The sequence below is a fragment of the Carlito syrichta genome, unplaced genomic scaffold, assembly GCF_000164805.1.
Source record: "Carlito syrichta isolate Samal-C Ts95f unplaced genomic scaffold, Tarsius_syrichta-2.0.1 Scaffold303985, whole genome shotgun sequence".
NCBI classification, from domain to species: Eukaryota; Metazoa; Chordata; class Mammalia; order Primates; family Tarsiidae; genus Carlito; species Carlito syrichta.
In genome coordinates this window covers 303,118-328,037 of record NW_007248081.1, presented here as the reverse complement: position 1 = coordinate 328,037, position 24,920 = coordinate 303,118, and the positions used below count along the sequence as shown (strand labels likewise).

The 24,920-nt window shown below is 36.0% G+C and overlaps 1 protein-coding gene across 4 annotated transcripts in view; it reads left to right on the top strand.

The window, feature by feature from the left end:
• DIAPH3 (diaphanous related formin 3) overlaps positions 1-24,920 on the top strand; it is a 398,317-nt gene that overhangs the window by 145,296 nt on the left and 228,101 nt on the right. For all 4 annotated transcript variants that reach the window (XM_008059267.1, XM_008059270.1, XM_008059269.1 and 1 more), the window contains one exon: positions 4,066-4,196. In XM_008059267.1, coding sequence (XP_008057458.1) covers positions 4,066-4,196 — 131 coding nt within the window. The remainder of the gene's footprint in view (positions 1-4,065; positions 4,197-24,920) is intronic.

Sequence of the window (24,920 nt, the reverse complement as noted above, 5' to 3'; positions counted from 1 at the left end):
TCCAGAATTATGTCCTCAAATACATTTTCCAAATTGTTTCTATTCTCTTCTCTCTCAAGAATGCTAATTCCATCATAGATTTGGTCTCTTTACAAAATTTCATATTTCCCAAAGGCTTTGTTCATATTTTAAAATTCTTTTTTATTTTTGCCTGACTGCACTGATTTGAAGGACCATTCTTCAAGGCATGCAATTCTTCTGCTTGATCTAGTCTGTTGTTAAGACTTGGAACTGTATTTTGAAATTTCTTAAGTGAATTCTTCAATTCCAGAAGTTCAGTTTTGGCTCTTTCTTGGTAAGAAAGTTTTAGCCATTTTCTTGGCCTCTTTATTTTGGATTTCCATTCTCTCTTGGTTCTCACTGAGTTTTTTTCCCATCTATATTCTGACTTTCATCTCTCATGTCAGACATTTCGCTCATTCATTCTGGTTAGGATTCATAGCTAGGAAGCAGATGTTATCATTTGGCCCTGACTTTTGGTATTGCTAGAGTTCTTGTGCTGGTTCCTTCTCATCTTAGGAAACAAATGCTTTTCTCTTTGAATTTGCTATCATTTTGATGGGGTTTTTTGAGTTTCTCTTCTTTTTCCTCTGTGGGCATGACTATGGTATATGTTATTGTATAGTTGATTGGCTTTGTTTTCTAGTGCTTTTAGAGGGCCACTACCCTAGGCGTGTTTCTTGGTTGCGGGTAGGTCAGCACAATGACTGTCTTGGTCAAGCTTGTTGTGGCTGGTCTCGAACTCCTGAGCTCAAGCAATGCTCCTGCCTTGGCCTTCCAGTGTGCTGGGATTATAGGTGTGAGCTACTGTGCCCAGCCCAGACATATTTCTTTTGTTCCAGGTTTTAAGGAGAAAGCATTCAGTATGATCAGCATAGAAATTATAGCAACTGAATGGGGTTATGAATGGGGATATATAATGGCCTATTCAGTGTCATTAAAGTGAAATAAAGCATTACTAAGATTTTGGATGCCTGAACTCATTGCTGTATGTACTCTGTTGTGGGGACCACATAAAATGTAGGTTCAGTTCGCTGTTTTACGTAATGACATCTTTTGGTCCAATGGGTTTGCCCATAATTGTATTCAGAGGATGGGAGAGAAAGGATTCCACAGCTTTAACATAATTAAATCCTTTTCCTTCATGATAGAAGTCAAAGGTAATGGTGAAAATTTAGAAATCTAAAGATAACAGACTAGGTACATTATTTAGACATATTAAGCAACTATCAGAAGAATCTGTTAAAGCAATTACAAGTGATTGCCTTTGTGAGACTGGACTGAAATGTGTTATAGGTGACTCCTGTTTTTTTTTTTTTTAAATCTTTTAATGCCTCTTTTATTTTTACCCAAATGCACTTCTTGTTTATTATTCTTATATTTAAAAAAGTAGTTTCTACATGTATTTACTCATATATTTTTGAAGAAAATAATGTATGCATTCAATTGCAGTTTATTTTGATTCTATCATAACCATAATCATTCAGTAATACATTTAGAATGATCTACAAGAGATCATGTGTTTAACTTTCACTGCTATATTTTTGAACAAAAATATTGGTCTGATAGCATGCCCAGGAAGCTTGAAAAACATATGAAATCAAAAAATTGTAAATAGGCCAGGCACAGTGGCTCATGCCTGTAATCCTAGCAATTTGGGAGGCTGAGGCAAGAGGACTGCCTGAGTCCAGCATTTTTTGAGACTGGCCTGGACAACATGGTGAGACCTCATCTCTACAATAAATCAAAAAAATTAGCTGAGCATGATGACACATACCCGGAGTCTCAGGATGGTCTGGAAGGAGCCCAGCAGGTTGAGACTGTGGTGGCTGTGAGTGTGCTACTACACTGTAGCCTTGGCAGCAGAGTGAGATTTCGACTCAGAAAAAAAAGAATAATAAAAAGAATTGTAAACAATCTACTTGCCTAATACTAAGAGGCTAATTAGGTAAATAAGTCAATAGTCTAGGCAGAAAAAAGTCTTATGCTGTAAGATTTATTTATTGAAAGTGGAATATGTTGCTGAAACAGTGCTCAATGATAACAGTAGCCTGTGGAACAATAGATAGTGTATAATCTTTATATAAGTACAATATATGTTTTAAAGTACATATACACACATAACATTCTGTATGTATCTATGAAAAATACTTTACATAGAAGTATCAGCTTAATAATAATAATAATTTTGAGGTAGCTTTTTTTTCTGTTGCTTTTCTATGTTTTCCAAGTTTTCTCTGTTGGATGTATAATACTTTGATAATTTTAAGCAAAAAAGGGGGAGGGGGGCACACCCCATCAACAAGGGTACCTTCACGATGAATATTTGCATACCTAACCCTTAACTATACCCCATAATTTTAAAATAAATTAAAAATAAATAAATAAAGCAAAAAAAAAAAGGACATTGATGAGTGCTGTTTCCATGCAAGGTGGATACATTCTTTTTAATGATATCAGTGACTTTGATAAAAATACTTGCATATTCATTTTCACTGCTCTTACCATTTCCCCCTTTAACTTTATTTTCTTTATTATTTTTAATTCTTTTGAGATTTTGTCATTGAATTCGCTTTAATGAGTTACTACTTTGATATTGATGTGAACAAAAGTAGCCTATCTTCATAGTGCTGATTTGTTTTGCTTTACTGGGATTCTTTTCTTGAACAACATTATAGCAAATGAATAAAAACAGAAGTCATGTAAAAATACACCCAGTTTTCTGCCATGTCAACTTACCTGCTTTTGAAAAGGCACCATTCCCTTCCAGCCCTGGGATGTCTAATCTGTAATTTGAATAGACATGCTCAGGACTTGCCTTGTTGCTAGGACATAGAGAAGCTATGTGTAAACCTTCACAACAGGCCTCTCTGCTTCTGACCTAGAGTAGACAATCGAGTCATTTTGGCGGCCCTGAAGCCTGCAGTCTCCTCTGTCACACATTTTCCCTAGTTATCTCCATGGTTAGCTGTCTTACCTCCTCCAGACTCTGTTTAAACACTCAACATTTGCGGTTTTCTTTGACCACTCTACTTAAGATTACTTGTGTATGCCTCATTCTGTGCTCCTTATTCCCTGTTTCGCTTTTATTCTTCTCCATAGCACTTATTATTTGCAAGGCAATTCATTTTAATTATTTCATATCTTGCCTGTCTCTTCCCACTAGAATAAAGCTACATGCAGGTAGGAATTTTCATCTCTTATTTACTGCTCTCTTCTCAGCATTTTGAACAGTGCCTAGCATTTATTAGGCACTTAATGTTTAATAATAATGAGCTCTAACTCTTATAATCCATATTTCACACTGTGCTAGCATGACCCTTCCAGAACTTCCCAGGGAAAGCTAGTGTGGTAGTGCTCTATCACTCTATGAGCTGGCCTCTGTCTTCAGTTGCATGTGTTTTGTCTTTCTTTGTATGCGCATGTGTACATGTTTTCGTCTTGAAGGTAGTCTTTTCTAATTTTTTGCCTCTCTCATTCTTAGTTACCTTTCCCCTGTTACACAGGCTTCCCTGATGTATTCTGCTAAGTTAGGTGTTCTTCGTTGAGTCCCTTGATACTGTGTTATAGGAATTATACGGCATTTCTTGCCTCTGTTTCTTTTTCTAGGCTTAGGTTTTGTGTTTATGGTGCCTAGAACTATGCTTTTAATGGTAGTTCAGTGGATTAATCCCTAATAGCTTTTTCTGTGTTGTTAGAGTACTAATTTTTAACAGGGTATTTCTTGTATTGATTTTGATGTTTATTTTGTGTGAAAAGATATTACTATATTTTAAGATATTTCCTATGATACACACTTAATTGTTCTCCATTACCTTTTACATTTGAAAAACAGTTATTTTAATTTACAAACCCTTTGATGTTATATTACTGTCTTTTATGAATACCACAACTTATGGATTAATAGATTTAGAGGCAGAAGTAAGGAAATCATCTCCTTAAATGAATACTAATCATAGTAGCTGTGTGTAGCTGTTACTATGAGAGGTGGGATTAATTTGTGTTTTAATCTGGATGACCTTCATGAAGTATGAATCAAAAATTTTTTTTTAACTTCTTTTATAGGGAAGTCTTAAGAGTAGCCGACAGATCTCACCTCAGGAATTCATTCATGAGCTGAAGATGGGGTCTGCAGATGAGAGACTTGTCATGTGCCTGGAGTCCCTCCGTGTGTCTTTGACCAGTAATCCTGTGAGGTAATTCATCTATTTGGACATCAGCAGGGCATGTTACTAAATTAAACAGATGCTATTGATCTGTCATTTTAATTTAACACTTTATAAAGCCTTCAAATAAATAGCTGGTATACCTCAACAATTTCTCAGAGTAAAAATTAAATACCTAATATTTAATGCATGAAGAAATATAGTCTCAATAGTACTATTTGCATTTATTACTGAATGATGCATTGCTCATGGACTTTAAAGAAAAATCACTGTTTTTCCCCATATAAGGTGTTTTTTTAAAAGAGAACTATCATAATCAGAAACTATTAATTTAATGACTGAGTTGCACTCTCAATTTTGTTATATGTATATTTGCTGATTCTTATTTGAAATTGTAAGAAACGCCACTAATTAATTTTGTTCTTTGTGTGAAATGGTGTCATTGCAGGACTCCATAGGTTAGTGTTGCTATATTTACCAAATAAAATACAGGATACCCAGTAAAATTGCGTTCAGGCACACTTATACTGGAAAATTTTTTAAATATGAAGTTCAAATTGAAGTGGGTATCATATATCTTATTTGGCAGTAGTACCATAGGTGTGTCTGTAAATCAATTTTTAGACTTTTGGAATGGGGTTACTGTTTAGTGCTTCTAAGAGATAATTGGGTAAAACACTTAAAATTCAATGTAAATGTATTTGGATAAACTGGGTTGGCTTGCTTATCTATCTATCTATCTAATCTGGCTATCATTTATGAGACAGGGTCTCACTGTCACCCAGGCTGTAGTACAGTGGCATAATCCTGGCTCACTACAGCATCAACTTCTGGACTCAAGCAAACCTCCCACCTCAGCCTCCTTAGTATCTGGAACTGCAGGCATGCATCACCATGCCTGGCTAATTTCTTGTAGAGACAAGGTCTCACTATGTTGCCTAGACTAGTCTTGAACTCCTGGGTTCAAGTGATTCTCCCATCCTGGCCTCCCAAAGTGTTGGGATTGCAAATGTGAGCCACTGCACCCGGCCAAACTGAGCATATTTGAACTTGTGATATTATTGTGTGATAGGAGGCAGACTTGTTAAAAATACAAACAAGGTGTACTTAAAGTATATTGTTTATGTTTATTGTGAATCCTGAAGGGAGAGGTTATATGCTAACCCTGAATTAGGTAGGTGGGTAAACCAGAGTATTCTTGAAAAGTTTAAAGCAAAAGTTGTTGCATGAAACATCGGAATAGTTAGAATCAGAGAATTTCAGTGCTGCAAGGGTCTAAAGTAGAACCCTTTGGTTTTTTGTTGTATAAGAAAGAAATGATTATTTCTGCATAACAGTATACATGTATACACATAGGTGTGTGTGTGTGTGTGTGTGTGTCCGTGTGTGTCTGTGTGTGTGTGTATTCTGAATGCTTGAATGGCTTTCTATAATGGGGGTTAATGATGTGGAGAATAATTTATTTGATATTCTCTTTGATTAGTATTTTTTTTTTTTGGGTGTGATGTTTCTGATGTTTGGATATAGTACGAAAAAAATCTTTGATCATACAAATATTTAAAATAGAAAGAGCCTACCTGCTGAGATGTGAGAATAAGTAAGGTTTAACTAAGGAGTATGAAGAATAAACACAGATTCTTTAGGATGTTTCAGTTTTATGTTTATTTTCTCACATTTGGTCACTTCCAGTCTGTTCTCTAGACTGTAGACTAATTGTGGCTATGAATCCAGGGCCTTCATATGCCTTATTTACCTCTCTTTACCATGCATAGTGTTTAGCATGTAGGAAATGCTCAATAAAGATTTGTTGATTGAACCAGTAAGGATTTAATTTTAGCCTTCTTCAGTCTTACCTTGACTACAGTTAGAAACTGAGAATGGATTAGAGAGTTTATCTCACAGGTATATTAATAAATGAAGACCTTTAGTTTCCAGCTTAATCTGTAACTGTAAAATATATTCATTTATAAGATATATATTGAGCACATGTTAGTTTCTAAATGTTAGGTGTGGAGTTTGAGTAAACCAAGCAGGTCTAAACCCTGTTTCTATGGGGTTTGAATGTAGGAAGAGAGTATTTTGGGTTCTAAGGAGGAGAAACTTCATTCATTCTTCAGTTTATCTGTTGGCCACTGGGCACTGGCAATGTCTATAGTTTAAGATAATTTGAAGTAGACGCTTCCTTACTACTATTCTACTCTTCTCCCTCATTTTTCCTTCCCTTTTTTATAATTTGAGAGGATGACTATAATAACAAAAGAAAACAACGTTGAAGGTTTTATGTATGAATCAATACATTTTACAATGCATAGGATAATTTAATGTAATTTTACCTCTAAATACTGTGAAATTGTGCTACATGTCTCTTTTATCTGAATCTTATTTTTTTTAAGAAGCCAAAAACTTGTTTAATTATTTCTCCAAGAATTCTAGAATATATTATTAGGAATCCATGATATTTTCCACGAAGTAGTTCTTTTAGTTGAAAAGAGAGGTAAATCTTATCACTGGAGTAATTTTTTTTTGAAATTATGCCACTTGAAGTAGAGGAAAATTGAGAGGATACTTGAGTTTTTGTTTTTGTTGTTCAGTGTTCCAGTTAGAGGGATGACTTAGCTGGGTGTCTAAAACTTGTAAGGTATGCCTGTGATGAAATCTTTGCACTTTCCTGTTGGTGATGGTATGTCTGCTGACACAGTCAGCTTTTCATATTGTCTTGCTTATATACAGTATGAGGCTAAATTCTTAGAAGGAATTCTCATTTTTCAAAGCCTTTGAGATCATTGTTAGGCCTGTGATACCACTGAGGACGTTAAAAGTTAAAAAGAGTTATAATTTTTAAATGTCTGTGAATAGAATAAAAAAGAAACAAATGAATTGATTAATCTTGGTTTTCCATTGCTGGTTTAGGATCAGGATTTATTTAAATCCAAAATCCAGGAAAAAGGAGACTCCTTCTCCTCCACATGAAGTCTCTCTTCATGTGTATTTTTACAGCAATTTTTTATCTTCTGAAACTGCCTAGCAGTTATGAGTCCTGTCCACCTTTTACTAGTTAGTGAATTCTGGGAAACCTGTACACTAAGTACCAGATCTTTTGCCTTGTTTTATGATGATTTGCTGTGGAGATCACAAAGTTCTCCTGTCTGATGAGATATATTGTCTTGGTGTCAGTTTTGACCTAGTTTTGGGAAAGACAACTTCTTAAAATTATCAAATATTACTTTTAGTGGACCTTGATGTGGTCAGTAATTATATTTGAAATTATGGAATACCTTTGGGTAGAAATATAAGAAGGTAGATACTAGCATCGTTATGATTGATATCAGGCATTGATAGATCATACCTATCTGTGCACATAGCAAATTAGTAATAGAATGCATATTCATTTTGTCAATTTGATTTACCTATAAAGGGCCAGATCTCTGTCACAGAAGCTTCAGTCTTATCAGGTCTTTGTGTTTTGTGATTTTAGACACTATTTTCCTTTAATCACAGTTAAAATTTGCATTTTGAAGTTTCCAACAAATATTTTCTCACTAAAGTTACCTTTTCATTAGAAGATTTCTAAGGAGAGACTGAAACTAGGTTTGATGAAGTTGATAACTATAATTGAGAAAGTCAATTTGAAAAACTTTGCAGACAAGTGTGTGTTTACACTAAAGCAAGTAAAGTTTTGGGTCACTCTAGTGCAGTTTGAAATATGGATGTCATTCCATTTCATCACTGTCATTTTTAGAATCTGATTTTTCTGCATTTCTGGGATTTAACACACAAATCAAGTGGAAGAGCTTGACTTTCAAGTTAATCTATGTTGGGCCATGTGTCACATGTGTGAAGACAGAGATAAGAAAAGCTTGTGGCAAGTAGGGAGATCAGTGTACTCATTGCTGTCAACATGATCTGAAGACCAAAAATTTGCAATTACTAATACTTTGAATTTTCCCATCTAATTTTGTATATGTTAGACCTTTTATAGTATTTTGAAAATTATTTTTCTAAATTATGAAACACATAACAAAAGACTGTCTGTCACAACTGTAAGACAAGAATCCATTGTCTACGATGAGGCCGAAAAGCAGGATATTGCCTATGGAACTTTGAATCTCTACTCTACCCCCTCCCCACTGTTCTGTGCTAACCACTGCCCTGAATTTCGGGTTCATCATTCTTTTTATTTTCATTATAGTCTTTCTATATATGTATTCATAATTAATATGTGGTTTGGTTTTACAGCTTTTTGAACTTAATGTAAATCATTTTCCATGTAGTCTTCTGAGACTTGTATTTTCCTCTCAAAACTATATTTCATATATTTATGCAGCTGTTCACATTCAGCACAGCTAACCATTTTTATACCTTTACTTACATTTTAGAAATATTCATTATAATAGCATTTGAATAATTTAAAAATCCTGTCTGATTATCTTTGGTAGTAAAACATGGTAGTAAAACCTAGTATCAATTGTGAGAATATATTTAAATTTACATTTGGCATTTCATTTTGAATTTTGAACTTATGCTTTTTCCAGGTTCTCCTTCTCTTTTTCTTTCAGATTTTTCCTTTTCTTCCTTTTCCTCTTCCTTCTCCTTAACTTCTTTTGAATAGATTTTAATTTCTAATTTTATTTTTTTTCATTTACTAATTTGGAAGAAAAATGATCTTTTCTGATCTTAGAAGAGAAATTTAACACGCACACACTTAAAAAGAAAATTTAACATGCATATACGTAAAGGGACACAAAAAGGCAATATCTCTTGTCTTTTCTTGAACCAAAGAACACTTCAATATAGTCTACCTCTTTCTTGATTTGTATGCCTGCTTTGAGTAATATTTTAGTGTGTCCTTTTATAAATTAGATATTACTATTATGGAGTTAAACTACAAATATGTATATAGTATATCTGTTTACACACAAAACACATCATTCTTTTTTGGGTTTTGGTATTGTTTTCCTCTGACTATTTTGCTTTTGCTTTAAGTATATTATTAAGATCCCTTAGTGAAAGTGTGATGGTAGATTTTTGTTTGCCTTTACTTTTGAGGGATAGTCTTCCTAGGGCATGAAATTGAGAGTTTCAGATAGCTTTTCTTCACACAATGAAAATATTATATTCTCTTGTGGCTTTCATTGCTATTTTTGTGAGGTCGTCTTTTTATCTAAAACTCATTCCTTTACAGATAATCTACCCTTTCTTTTCCTCTCTCTCTTTCCCCTCCTCTCTCTTCCCCGCCCCTCTTTCCCTCCCTCCCTCCCTCTGGCTTCCCTCTCTCCTGTCCTTCCTTCCTCTCTCTTTCTTTCCTGTTTTATGATGTGTTCTTTATCTTTGGTGTTCTGGAGTTTATTTTATGTATCTAGGTAGAATTTCTTATCGTCTTGCGAGGGTTTTTTTTTTAAGCTTTTTAAATATGATTAATGTCTTATAAACTCTGTGAAAATTTTGCCATTATTTCTTTCAATATTGACTTTTCCCATCTAATTTTGTATATGTTAGACCTTCTTACTTCACACACTATTTCCTATCCTATCATTAATACTTTTCATTTATTTGTCGCTACCTACTACATTCTGGGTATATTTTTTAGATCTTGTTTGCTGCTTGTCTCTTTACTTTTGTCTAATCTGCTATTTAACCTACACATTTTATCTTTAATTTTCATTGTTATAATTTCACTCTTATAACTTCTCTTTAGCTTTGTTTTAAAACTCTTGTCGTTTAGTATGTTTTGGAAGTCATGTACTTTTTATATCCTGTTTTTTATTTTTAAAATATATTTGATGTTCCTATCAGAAGTAAAGTTATACAATATAAAATAAGTGAAGATTTCTCAGATCTAATCCTGCTGTTGGTTGTTTCTTTTTACTTTTGCTTATGACATATTCTTTGTTTTATAATTTTAGACTAAGACCTCCAATTGTTTGGAATTTTTTCTTTGAGATTTACTTTGATGATTCATTCTGCTAGATTGGGTTAGTGTTTTTTTATCGGTAGTTTAAGGACACTATTGACCCAGTATAACCTTTACCTCAGATTATTAGTTTGGGCGTTTTGCACCTTACATATATCTGGCTTATATTTTGAATTCTCAGAACAAGTTTTTCTTATAGTCTTTATTGAGAAGCATTACTTTCAGTTATCTTCCTACTGAAGGTGTGGCTCTTTGAAAACCCTGCCTTTTGCTGGTATGTTCTAAGCTTGATGGCAAGGACTAGTTTTATTTTCTGTTTCTTGTATTCTGCATAGCAGTCACGAAGGAAGTATTGCATAAGGGCTCCATATACGTCCCACAGAGCAAAAAGAGTTTGAGGCTGGCTTGCCTCTTTGAATCTTCTCTCCCTCTCTCTGTCTTTAAATTTTGCTTTTAAGGAGACTTTATTTTCTTGTCACCTCAGATTAGAATTTAAAATAATGTTTTAGTGATTGTTCTTGGGATGGTTATTGGGAATAGCTAGTCTAATACCAGAAAAAAAAATTCAATGAGAAATCTTAAATTATAAAAGTATTACATGCGTATGTCAGAAAGTCCGAAATTCTCAGGATATAAACAGAAAAGCGGAAGCCTTTTTAATTTTTGTCACTTGGTAGTCAAACCTCCTGCTCAGTTGTGAACTTCTGCTAATAGTTTCTTGTGTGCTTTTGCTTCAAATTTTTAACGCGTATGTTATTATGTATAAAAATTAAAAAAAAATTAGTCTTAGGTTAAAAAGAGTTTGTGAATTAACAACGTGTATAGATTTCTAGTGATAATAGTAGGGATGACTTCTGAAACAAGCAGGTAAAATAAAGGTTTTCCCACGTGTTTTACATTCTTGTATTTCTTTCTCTTTCTTTTTCTTTCTTTACTTCCTTTCTCTTGGATAGTAATGCCAGGAAGGTAAGTAATGCAGGCAGCTCTCTCTGTTTTCTTCCCTGGTGTTGTTCAATACTGAAGCCACTAGCTACTTTTGGCTATTTAAATTAGTTAAAATTAAATGAAAAAATTCCACAAATTTTAATTACTAAAGAGCCATATGTGGTTAGTGGCTACCATATTGGATAACACATGTAGATTATTTCTGTCATTCTCTACAATTCTATTAGAGAGTGCTGTGTAGGGCCCTTCGCTCTGTTTCCACTCTTTGACGTTCAAGGGGAACCCAAAAAACCCCCGGAATTTATTTATTAAAAGTTGTGTATTTCTTACATGTGTAAACTTCAGTCACCTTCAAAGTAATCTCCGTTTGGTGCAGTACTCCCAACGAGATACTTTCTCCACTGCTCAAAACAGTTTGAACTCATCAATTTTGATGTCTTTCTGCTGTTTTTTGTTTCACCTCTTCCACATTAGCCAAACATTTCCCTTTGCGGACATTTTCCAATTGGGAAGACAAAAAAAGGTTGTTCAGGGCAAGATTGGGTGAATAAAGAGAGTGAGACACGGGGGTCATGCCATTTTTGGCCAAAAACTGCCGAAAACTTAGTGTAGTGTGGGCAGTTGTATTGTCATAGTGGAAGAGGTAGTCACCTCTTTTCTACAACTTAGGATATTTCTTCCACAAATAATGACACAACCTTTTCAACCTTCCAGATAAAAACTTTGGTCGACATTTGATCTGGAGGATCACATTTCGAGTGTACTATAAGAGATCTGTCTTCCGTTTTTTGGGGTGGTCACCTTTGTTTTTTGCCGCATGATTATTACCTTCTCAATGTTAATATTCAAGACTATGAGACTGTAAAAAGGAAATAAGCTCTGACGAGTTAAGGGTCTTTTTTTTTTAAACCTCAAGAATGATTAGGCATTCATATGAAAAGAATTCCAAGAAAAGAAAGAGAGGATCTACACAAGCTCACCTTCAGCAGTGAGTACTGTCTCTGCCAGGTGAGACCCAGGGGGTGGGTAGGCATTATATCAGGTATCGGGAGTAGAAAAGGAGGTATGAGAGTGGGTGGGCATTATATCAGGTATTGGGAGTAGAACAGGAGGTATGAGGGTATGTCTGACAGGCAGAGATATCTAGATGGCTCCTTGCAACTCTGGGGGGGAGGAAATCAGCAATATTGGGCATCACAGAAACATCCCTTTGGTAGTTGAAGAATAATAGTAGGATGCACTTTTTAAACAGTTTGCCTCATAGAGACGTGCCTCCTTGTACCTCTTAAAAGAATTTTTTCAAAATTACTTTGCAATAAGAAGTCAAAAAGTGTAAGACAGGATATTAAGATTTCTCTTTACCTCCTTATTTCGACACTGACTTTAGGATATGCTTTCTATTATTTATGTCTTAATTATCATTCAGGATTCATAACTTTTATGACATGTAATATTGCTTATTAAAAACGTTTGTTGAAAATATGCTTTGACTTTAGAACATTTTGCTGTCCTTTCTAAAAGTGTGTTAAATGGATGAGATATTAATTAAAACTTCCCTGGAACAAAATAGCTATTAATGTTTTCAAATATGTACTAACTTGATATTTTTAAAGGACAAGCCATTACTTTCCAGTGCTTTCCTAGTCCTTCCACACCTGGTCCATTGCTCTGCAGATGCTCCAGAAGACAGATTGCTCCTCTGGGATGGGAGGCTTTCTCTGTTGCATATTGTCATTCATTCCATGGATTTGTTTTGGCTTAAAGATGTAGTAAGATGTGTTATAATTATTTGATATCAAAGTTTATCTGTATTTTACAAGATTTGACTTTGAATTCAGAGCTAACAATATGACAGAACACATTCAAAATTTAGAAATTGCTTTTGACATACAAATACATACTTTCTATAGACAGTGAGTAAGAGCTGTTCAGCTCAACGTATATTTGACTGGAGAGGGCCTAGAGTTGTAATGTAGATGCTGTCCTACTCTATTTTTAAAAAATCATAAGCATATAATTATATATATGGATATATATCTATCCTAGTCGACTTAATATATAAATTGTTTGAATGGCCAAGATTGACTTAAAAAAAGACTTTACAAAATTTACTTTAAAAATTCTATTAATATGTGAAGTCAGTCATAATGTGACACAGAATTCAAAACTTTCATTTTTAAAGTAGTTTCCTATAACTACTCTATTAGAGCTCATATATATCTAGAGTAGCTATATGAAATCACTCCACTTAAAAAATGAAGACTTTTGACTTTATGTTACTGATATTCAGGAATAACAGGGAGAATAGGTTACTAAAATTTAATTATTTGAAATGATCAGTTTGCTGTTTAAAAGACAACAAAAAGTTGACTGTATGCCATAACAATTTGGGAAAATACCATTCAACTTATGTAATTTCTCATGAACATAGAGGTGAAATTTAAGAAACTTCCTTTCTTTTCAATTATAATTGTCTGTTTTCTGGGAACGTAAACTTTATGTGTTCATGTTTATAGGAGTTATCATTATGAAATTATTTACTGAATACTTTGGTTTCTGCTCATTGCAAATATTTCAGTGAAATTTTTGAACTGTAGGCACTAAAGCCTCTAACTGTGTGTATTTTGGATTTAAAGAATTGGTATATTTTATTTCTTAGATTAAGTTTTTGGACTTGTTACTGTGTCTTTAAGTATTGCTAGGTGGGTTCAGTAAAGGATTTTAAAAATGATGATGTTTGTTGTGGTATTCCCTTACATATGTATATGTACATATCTATACAAAAAGAGTCATTGTTTCAAAAATAAAAGAAAGTTTTATTTTTTTATGATTCAGAAAACCATATAAAAGTAAAATTCAGTTTTACCATTCTTATTATCCATTGATTTACAGTTTTTTTATTAAAGAGGCAATATATATCTGAAAGAGGTACAGTTTATTACAATTTCTGTCATATGGTAAAATGTATAAATGAAAACAGAAACAAAATACCCAAATGAGGCTTAGAACCACTGAGATTACCTAGAGTGCCTTTAGGGCTAAATAGAAATTAGGGTCATTTGAACAGAAATCCAACAGAACTTTCTACATTGACAACAATGGACTATGCCTGTGTTGTTTATTATGATAACCACTTACCACATATGACTTGAAATGTGGCTAATGTGACTGAAGAACTGAATTTTAATTGATCTAAATTTAAATAGCCACATGTGGCTAGAAGGCTGCCCTGTTGGACAGCATGGCTTTAGAAATCAGAAATAGTTTTCCTTGTCCACTTGCTTGGAGCCTTTGCATTCTTGAGTCTTTATATGAATGGCTGCCTTCCCCATCCTGCTGTGAATTTCCGAGGAGGGGACAAAGTCTTGTGTCGCTGTGGAACCGTAACATAGGGCTCAGAAGACATGATCAGAGCACATGCTAAATGGATCTGAATAGTAACAAGAGAATAGGGAGATTAATGCTTGAAGTAAAGTGAAATGCATGAAATTGTATTTCTCTGTTTGCAAGATAGGAAATCAAGTATTTCATTTGTCTGTATACATTTTCCTGTTGGAAAACTAGGTGAAATTCAGTGATTTCTCCATCTTCAAATAGCCGAGTTGCCACCTGAGGAAAAATATATGACACACATTAAAAAATAACTAGCACCCAGTTAAATCCTGAAGTATGTGGTACAGATAATGTGCCACTAGGATTTGTTAATCTATCCATGCAATAAGTATTCCAGGTGCTTTGCTAGGTTACATAGTCATTAAGAGGCAGTTGGGGGAGAGAGACCTAGAAAACAAGTAAATAAATAAAACACAAGGTATGATTTCTTCAATAAAGGCAAAAAGGGGATTAGAGCACTGAATGGAAAGCTTTTTCCATGTAGGCCGGTCTCCAAAAGTCTCTCTGTGGTGGTGAAGTTTGAGGATAAATGACGAGGTGCTAGCTAGGAGAAGCAAGGGCGGGGGTTCTGGACCTGGAGCACACCTTGGTCAACACTCACCCTGAGGTGGAGAGACTGTGGCAGGAGGGTGGAAGAGAGGGCCGCCGAACCCAAGAGGCCATCAAGACGTGGGCAGGCCAGGCCGTGAGGGAAGTGATAACCTCAAACATCATCATCAGGAAGCAGGGTTTTCATTGTACATAGGGGAGAACATTGTACATGTGCTGAAGAGTTTCAAACAGGAGATGACCTGTGGGTTCCCCTCTAAAGGAATTGTTCTTGCTGCTGCTCAGGGAAAATGGCGTGGAGGCAGGGGACAGCAGCCGCCAGGAAGGTGAATAGGCGTCTCTGGCCTAGCCAGGAGTGGTGAGGTGGCCTGGATGAGGATTATGGCAGGTGGGGCAAGTGGTGGGTAGATTTGGCTGGAGGTGGAAACTGTAGGGCTTGTTGATGTAGGGTGTGAATGAAAAGGAGGGACCAAGAAAGAATGACATGCAATTTTTTGACTTGCACAAATAGTAGATAGCAATGCTGTTAATTGGGATGCAGGAGGATGGCTGTTGTTACTGATTTGATGAATTTTGGGAAAGGAAATAAAGATATCTTTTTTAAACATGTAAGTTTGATATGTTTTAAAGAGTTTCACAGCTTGAAACACCCAGCAAGCAGCCAGATATGAGTCTGATATATAGTAGAGATATTTAGGCCCTCAGAATGAATGAGAGCTCAGCGCTGGGAGGGGTGTGTGGTGGAGGGGCCTAAAGATAGAGAAGAGTGTTCTGAATAAGTTCTGAGAGACGCCAGGTCCAGACATGCATGGTCCAGAAAAGGAGGGGAAGCCAGAAACACAGACTGAAGAGTGGCCCGTAAGGAAGAGGGGAACCCAGGAAGAGAGTTTCAAAACGGAGTAGCAAACCTCTTAGCAGACCTCCTGTGAGGTGGGGCAGGGTAATGCTGCTGGACTTGGCAAAGGAGGGTGTTGACAATCTGGGAGAAAACCAGTTTTTTGGAGTCTTGATGGCAGAAGACAGACTGAAGTGAGATTGAGTGAAAGAATGCCAGGAAGTGCTGACCATGCTTGTGATGAAAATTGTGTGAGAACTTTTGCTGTAAAGAAAGAAGAGAAATAGGCAGTAACTGGAGGGTTATCTGGGGTCAAGTGAGCAGATGGAGAAACTCAAATCAGGGACAGTTCAAAGAAGGAAGCTTGAATTGGCCCAGTAGGCAATTCTGTGGAGGAGAGCATCCTGAATGAAGACACAGAGATAGCAGGGGCGCTTAGTGAATCCAGAGCAGATCATGGACTCAATAATTAGGACTGATGTGACTAGTATTGGGCAGTGGTGACGGCAAGTATTTAGGGTGGGAACAGGTGATAGAAGACCTAAAATATGACCATAATTTCTTATCCCCCATATTGCTTGTCAAGTTAGCCTGTATTTAAAGTGAAGAGTTTAGTTAGTGCTTTCCTGAGCTAATGGTATTTGATTTGATACTAAGAAACCTACTTATGTTTCTTGTGTTGTTTTCCATCATTGCTGTTAATCTAGTTTACATTTTATGCGGGTTACTTTCTCTAGATATTTTATGCCTTTGAATATGTATAGTCAAAAAGGGACTAGGAGAATAGACTTTTAAGTCTGTTACTATACCGTCTTACCTAATATTAGAAGTGGAATTAAATCATTGCTTTTAAATATATAGTTTACACCCGGGCTCGGTGGCTCAGCCTGTAATCCCGCTCCTTGGGAGGCTGAGGTGAGTGGATTGCCTGAGTCCGCGGGTTCGAGATCCGCCTGGGCAACTTGGCGAGACCTCATCTCTACAATAAATCAAGAAATCAGCCGGGCATGGTAGCGCATGCCTGTAATTCCAGCTACTCGGAAGACTGAGGCGAAGGATCACCGGAGCCCAGCAGGTCGAGACTGCAGTGGCCGGGAGCGGCCACTGCACTCCAGTCTGGGCGACATAGTGAGGCTCCAACTCAAAAAACAAAAAACAAAAAAATAAATATATAGTTTCCTTAAAAAGTCAATTTCAAGAAAATATACATATTAATAGTTATATTTTGAAATTTTGTAGATTTTACTATTGGAGCATTATTTTGTTTCTGAAGTTCCAGTCTTGCTCTATAATTTAATGTAATTTTGTGGATGGGTCATCGAATGGGACGTGGGTGTACATTTGTTTTGCCCTACAGGGTTTGCTAATTGCCTTGAACTTCCACCCCTCACCCCCCACCCCCCGCCCCCCAGAACTGTTCATTTTAAGTATTTGCTCACCTTCTTGGGGTAGGTGAAAATGAAAGCTTAAAATAAGCTATAATTATATTCAGCATTGGTGATGTATTACACTGACAGAAGAATGTAAATTGGATCTGGATATTATACAGTATTAAAGCTGACCTTCTAAGTTTAAGGTGTGAAATTTGTTAGTTTGTCACATGTGTGCAGTGATTTTTTTTTTCCCCTATAAAAAGCTTCTTATATTGATTTTGAGCAACATATATTTGTGTTTTTATAGGCATTCATGCAAGATTATTCTTTTGAGTAATTAAAAATAAATATTTTGCTTATTACAAATATAAGTTTATTATATTTAAATAATAAAATACACAAAAGCAAAATCAAGAAGCATGTATACTGTTGCCTACTTAAATAGAAGCTGTAACTTCTTGGGAAGAAGAGAGAGAGAGCAGAGCGAGAGACATTGTCTGCAGAGGAAGTCCTATTGTCTAATGCTGTTGGTTAGTTGTTTGAAAAAGTTGGTTGAAGCATGTAATTATAAAATATATGATTCAAAGACACCCTAAACATTTTTTTTTTCAATTCAAAACATAAGCATTCTTTCTCTAAACATTTCATGTGGACCCTTCTCTTGTAGTAGACAAAGGCTGGCTATATAAACCATATGTACAATGCACTGACTTCCTGGTATTTTGAAGAACAGGAATGTAGAGGCTCTAATAGAATGCAGATTTATTTTTTTAACCAAAAAACTCTTTTTTGATAGTTTTTCCTTTTTTTTTTTTTTACAGTTGTGCCTGCATCTGTTTCTGTAGCAATTTTAAGAATATTCTTTTGTTAGCTTTCCAAAGTATTTATACTTTTTCATAGAAGTAGCAACTCTTTTTCTAATTACATGTTATCTGTCTATATAACATTGATCAAACAATATAAGCACAATAGTAAGTAAAACTGTCAAGAACTGATTTGGAAACAAACTCCATTGGTTCTTGGTAGGAGTAGAGCATGTGGGTGCATTAGAGAGTACGACATAAGCCTTAGAAGTTCATTATGCCATGGGTGTTAGTCAGTGTTTCACACACGGACCAGAAATAGTAGGTAATTGAGTGAGCTGACTAGGTACTTAAGAGAGGATGATTAAGAATGTGTTTGTGTAGTAGCTACACATATATACAGACATTTCTTGTATGTGAGCATAACATTTTGAATGAGAATAGAAAATGCCTAAGAAACCACTTCTATTTTTTAAACCTAAGATACATCAGCATCTTCCCACTTCAAGACTTTCAACATAGTTTCTGGTTTAAATAGGAATCTGTCTCTAGCCCCTGGCCAAATTAGGTAGCCATCTTCCTTGTTCCTCTATTGTCCTCTGCTTGCTTTTGTCATAGTTTTAGTTTTTGTTACACACTATTTTATTTGTTTGTTGACTTCTTTTCACTCTTACTTCAGATTTCTCCCATCAGCTCCTTTAATTCCCAGTCATATTTATTTTCTTCATTTTTTACGACCCCTTTTCTCCTTTAATTCTTGTGCAATCAGGATGTCACTCCCACAGAATTATTTATAAACTGCTCTTGAGTTCATTTTTTAATAGTTCATTTGAGTCCTTATTTTATTTGACTTCATTTCAGCACTTGACTCTTGACTTTTCTCTCTTTTGAGACTTTATCTTTTTTTTTTTTTGGATTTATTATATCAGATTTACTTGATTCTCCTCTTATCACTGTCACTGCCTTTTCCCAATTTCCTTGGTGGGAGTTTCTGCCTGTTCTTGCACTTTAGCAGTGAATGCTTCGGACTTATGTTTCTGGGAAGATGGAGTAAGTGTACTTTTTCCTATTCCTTTTGCTAAGTACAATTAAAAATTCCTGAACATTGTATATGAAACAAATATAAGAAGGCAGACAGGCTAGGAACTTTAGGACTTAAGGAACACCATGGCAGTGAGTTTGCTGGATTGTCTTTTTGCCTTTTTGTCAGACTGGGAGGTGTAGAAGTCAGCAGCCCAGAAACGACAATGGGCACAGACCAAAAACGTCCCAACAAAAGCCTGTTCTCCTAAACTGAAGGGCCACAAATAGGGCAGCAAGCAAGTTAGAAAACTGACACTAACCTCTCTGTGTCTGTCAAATGCCACAGAAGAAAACTGGGCCCATCCCCATCAGTCACGTCAGTGTGGTGTCAGAGGAAGCGACTTGAACATCTACCAAACGGAAATTTTAAAAGTGAAAAATACAAGAACAAAACGAAACAACAAAAACAACAACACCAAAAAAACAACTTTCCAGAGGGCATTAATTGCAAAACATAGATGTGAAGGGAAAGAATTAATAAACTGGACTATGGAATGACAGAAAGTCTCCAACAAGGAGACTTGGATTGAACAACAAGGAGAAAATAGATTGGAAAAAAATATGAATAGAGCAACAGGGACCTGTGGGACTATAACACAAGATCTAATGTTCCTGTCATCAGAGTCTTGAAAGTAGGGAGGAAAAGGGATAAAAAAGCACACGAAGAAATAATAGCCGAGAGATTGGCATTAGCCAGAAACTGCCAAGGGAGGGCACATAGCATCAATAAGCGTAACTGATCTCAAACCAGGTTAAGTGGGGACCAAAGCGAGGCCCAAACTTTAGTTGTACGATGACCACTTGCATACCTAATCTTGAATTGTACCCTACATCTTGAGAATAAAATAAAAAAATGAAGTTTCCATTTGGTTATTTAGAAAGAAATAAAGCTTCTTCTATTTCTTTGCTAGGAATTTCTAGTTTTCTTTTTTCCCCACCATATTCCTAAATGCTTATTACAGCACTATTATGATGGTTGTTTTTGTAAAGATTTTTGTGTCAGATAATTCTAGCACCTCTGTCATATCAGTGTTGTCATCTATTATCTCTTTTTCATTCAATTTGAGATCTTCCTGCTTCTTGGTATGACAGATTTATATACTGAATCCTGAAAACTTATGTTATGACACTCTGGATCTTCTTTCTTTTTTTTTTGAGTTGGAGTCTCACTCTGTCGCCCAGACTGGAGTGCAGTGACCGCTCCCGGCCACCGCAGCCTCGACCTGCTGGGCTCTCGCGATCCTTCCGCCTCAGCCTTCCGAGTAGCCGGAATTACAGGCATGCGCTACCACGCCCGGCTAATTTTTTGATTTATTGTAGAGATGAGATCTCGCCAAGTTGCCCCGGCGGGTCTCGAAAACTGCAGGCTCAGGCAATCCACTCACCTCAGCCTCCCAAAGGCGCGGGATTACAGGCCGAGCCACCGAGCCCGACTTTGGATCTTATTTCAACCTCTTGTTTCAGTAGGCTTGATGTGACTTAGCTCCAGAAGAAGAAGAGGAGGAAGCAATTCATCACTGCCAGGTGGGAAAAGAAGTCCAAGTTTCCCACCCAGCCTCCACTGACACCTGAGGGAGAGGTTCCTTTTAACTACTTGGCATGGATTGGGTCCAGACTCCTGTGAGGCCTCCACTGGCACCTAACAGAGGAGTAGAACTGCCTCATTATGCTCACTGCATAAACCTCCATTAGACCTTGGAAGGGGATGCAGGAGTTGTTACCACTGGGTGGTACTGAAAGCTGGTTACTGTTGAGTTGAAAGCCTCATATCCTACAGATAGAAGAACACCACCTTCCTTGAAAAAGAGGAATGTTGAGTCAGTTTATGCTGCATAGCTTCACTATTCTCAGTGTAGAATATGAGATTAATATCACATGATTGGCATTCATCCTATTTTTAGTCTCCCATTGGCTATGGATAACTTTGATTTTTTTAATTTAATTTTTGTTTTTTGGTGTGTATGGGATGAGGTGGGAGAGAGACTAGATTAGATTTGCACTACTGCACAACTCTATGTTGTGCCATTGATGGAACAATTAGACAGGAATTCAGCAAAAATATGAGAGAACTCAAAAACACCATCAGGTATAAAAAAGTCTTTATAGAATATTTTTAACTCAACAGTAACAGAATTCCATGCTTTTTATATACCTACACAACAAACAAGATATGAAGCTATAAACCACATCCCAGGCCGTCAAGCAAACTTTATAACATTTAAAAGAATTGAAATCATACAGAATATATTTTCTCACTACAAATGGCTCAAAATAGAAATTGGTAAGAAAAAGATAACAGAAAACTCTATAAATACTTGGAAACTAAACAATGCACTATAAAATAATTCATGGATCAAACTGGTCTCAGGGAAATAAAATATGAGGAGGGATCCCCAGAAAACTTGGAATTATCTTTTGGAAGGCAGACCCCTTTTAGTACAGGTTTCTCCTGCTGGGTAAATGTTCTAGGAACCCATTGGCATTAGTATACCATTGTTGTGAAAGGCTGCACTGGGATTCAGTTAATTTTTTGTTTTTGGAGATTCTTTTAACGCATTTGCCCAGTTTATGATGGGTGATTTATGAGCACACCTGCCAGCACCACACTGAGTGTTCAGCAGTTTTTGATTAAAAATAACATAATTCCCACGTCCCATTCCTATTCACCTGATCTTGCCAAGCAGCTTTTGTTTTGTTTCCCAAATTAAAAAAGACAAAGGGAAACTCTTTTGCCAATGTGGAAGAGGTGAAACAAAAAACATCAGAAGCACTAGAAGGCATCAAAGTGAATGAGTTCAAAAACTGTTTTGAGCAGTGGAAAAGGCATCTCGATAGGTGTGTTGCATGAAATGGAGAGTACTTTGAAGGTGACAGAAGTTTAAACATGTAAGAATAAATATACAATTGTCTATAAATAAATTCCACTTTTTGGGGTCCCTCCTAATATTCACTGAACTTAGTGAAAGAATATCATTTCATAATTTATGGGACCCATCTAAAATAGTACTCAGAGGGAAACTTGTTTCATCAGATACATTAGAAAAGAGGAAAAGTTCAAATTAGTAATATTTGTTACTGCTTCAAGACTCTTAGAAAAAAGAGTTAAAAAAAATAAGCAGAAAGAAGGAAATAACAGAAATAAGTTAAGTTGAAAATAGAAATAAAAACAGACAAATCAATAAAACAGAGTTAGTTGTTTGAGAAGATTAATATAATTGACAAATACTGATTAAAAAAGAGAAGACAAGATGACAATTTCATAAATTAAGCAGATATGACTGTAGACTGAAACATCAACAAGGCAATAAGAGAAGAGAATACGGTGAACAACTGTAAATACACAATTTGGCAACTTAGATGAAATAGACCAGTTCTTTGAAAAACACAACCAACACACTCAATATGAATTAGAAAGTTTGGATTGTCCTCTGACTATTCAGAAAATGAAGTTCCTAATTTAGAACTCCCCCAAAGATCTTCAGGTGCAGATTACTTCAGTAGAGAATTCGATTACACATTTAAAGAAGAATTAATACCAGTTCTGCCAAGTCTCTTCCAGAAAATAGGAGAACAGGGAGCAATTAACAGCAGTTTTTTTTTTTTTTCATGAAATTTGTATTACCTGCTGACAAAACCAAAGATGGGATCAAAGTAGAACAAAATGAAAACAACAACACAGAAATCCCCAAACTTATAAACTAGTATTCGTCATGCATATAGTTACAAAAATTCTTTCTTTCTTTCTTTTTTTTTAGTTAGGGCCTCACTCTCTTGCCCAGGCTGGAGTGCAGTGCATGATCATGGCTCACCTGAGCTCAGGCTCACCTGATTCTCAGCCTCCTGAGTAGCTGGGACTACAGGCAGGTATACCAGGATGCCTGGCTAATTTTAAAGATTTTTTGTAGAGACAAGGTCTTGCTATTTTGTCCAGGCTGATCTCAAGTTTCTGGGCTCAAGTGTTCCTCCAACCTCGGACTCCCAAAGTTTTGCGATTATAGCCATCAGTCACTGCACCTGGTCACAAAAGTTCTTATAAAGTACGTTATATCAACATGCAAAAGAAGAAAAAACACAGGATCATATAAATTAATGGAGAAAAAACCTTTGAATTCAATACTTGTTCATAATAAAAAACTCTGAAAAATAGGACTAGAGGATGTTATGAGTTAAGTTGTGTCACTAGAAAGATATATTTAAGTTCTAAAACTGCCACATCAGAATGTGGGTGTTTTTTAAAAATAAGGTTATTGCAATGTAATAATTAAGGTAAGGTTATAAGGTGGTAGGGTCGACTCTTGATCTAATATGACTTGTGTTCTTACAAGAAGAGCAGTTGCGCAGAGGGAGTCCCACGTGACGACTGAGGCACAGAAGCACTGAAAATTGACAGTTTCCACCAGATGCTAGGAAGAGAGAAGGAAGTATTTTACCCAGAGTCTCGCAGGGAGCATGGCCCTGCTGCCACCCTATTTTTGAATATCTAGCTTCCATAGCTGCAAGAGAATATATATATATTTTGCACTACCCACTTTGTGGTACTTAGTTGCAACAGCCCTAGGAAACCAACACAGAGGAAAACTTTCTTAACAAAGAGATCTGCAATCATCCTGCAACTAATGTTCTACTTAGTGGTGAAAGACTGAATGTTTTCCTTCTAAGGAAACATTCATTCTCTTCCTTCTAAGAACACGGCAAGGATGTCTGTTTTCAGGATTCTTACTTTACACAGCACTGGAAGTTCTAGCTGAAACATTGAGTAAGAAAAAGAAAGAAGAGCAGACAAATCAGAAAGACAAAACTGTCCTTATTTGTAGATTACACAATTGCTTACATAAAGAATCTCAGGAATTCTTCCCAAAATGCCTAGAACTTATCAGTGAGTTCAACAAGCTCACAGGATTCAAGGTAAACATAAAACATTGTGTTTCTATATATAAGGTACTTGTGGAAAATTAAATTAAAAACACAATACCATTTACAACTGCCCTCAAAATTGTTATTCTAATGAATTATGTATAAGAGTTTTATGCTGAAGAATACAAAATGATGAAATTAAAGAAGATCCAAATAAATGGAGAAATCTCATGTCTAAGAATAGAGGCTCTATTCCATTTCCTCTTTCACTGGGTTGTTGGCAGAACCCAATTTCTTGTGGTTACGGGATGAAGATTCTTATTTCCTTTCTAGCTGTCAGCTGAGGGCCATTTCCAACTTGACTCTTGTGTCACGTCCTCCATCTTCAAAACCAGCCAGGGCAGGTTAAGTCTCTTTTATGCTTTGACTTTTTCTACCCAAGCTGGGAAAGGGTCTCAGCTTTTAAGAGTCATGTGATTAGACTGGACCCCCCTGGGTAATCTAGGGTAATCTTCCTATTTTAAAATAATCAGCAACCTTAATTCCATTGGAAACCTTAATTCCTCCTTTGCTATTTGAGGAAATATATTAATAGGTTCTGGAATTAGGCTGTGCCCATCTTTTGGCGGGCATGGTAGGATTACTCTGCTTACCTCATGTGCCTAGTCCTTTAATAACTTCCCCTTGCCCATGGCACTATATATAAGGTTTTTTTTAAGGTCAAATTCTTTCTTACCTGTTGGAGTTTGTCTCCAATACATCTACCTGTGATGCTCAGCACAGACCATATCTTTTATGTTGAATGTCTTTGTGCTTATGCCCTCCTGCTTAAAAACTGCTCTTCCTGCCTGTGAGTTAACCTACAAGGCTCAGGCTAGACATCAGCTGTTTTGAAGTTCCTAGGAAAGGTAGATATTGTACTTTCTGCTCTCAAAGCACCGTGATTATAGCACTTAATATGTTATGGAAACAATTTTGTTCAACATTTGTGTCAACTACTATTCTGTG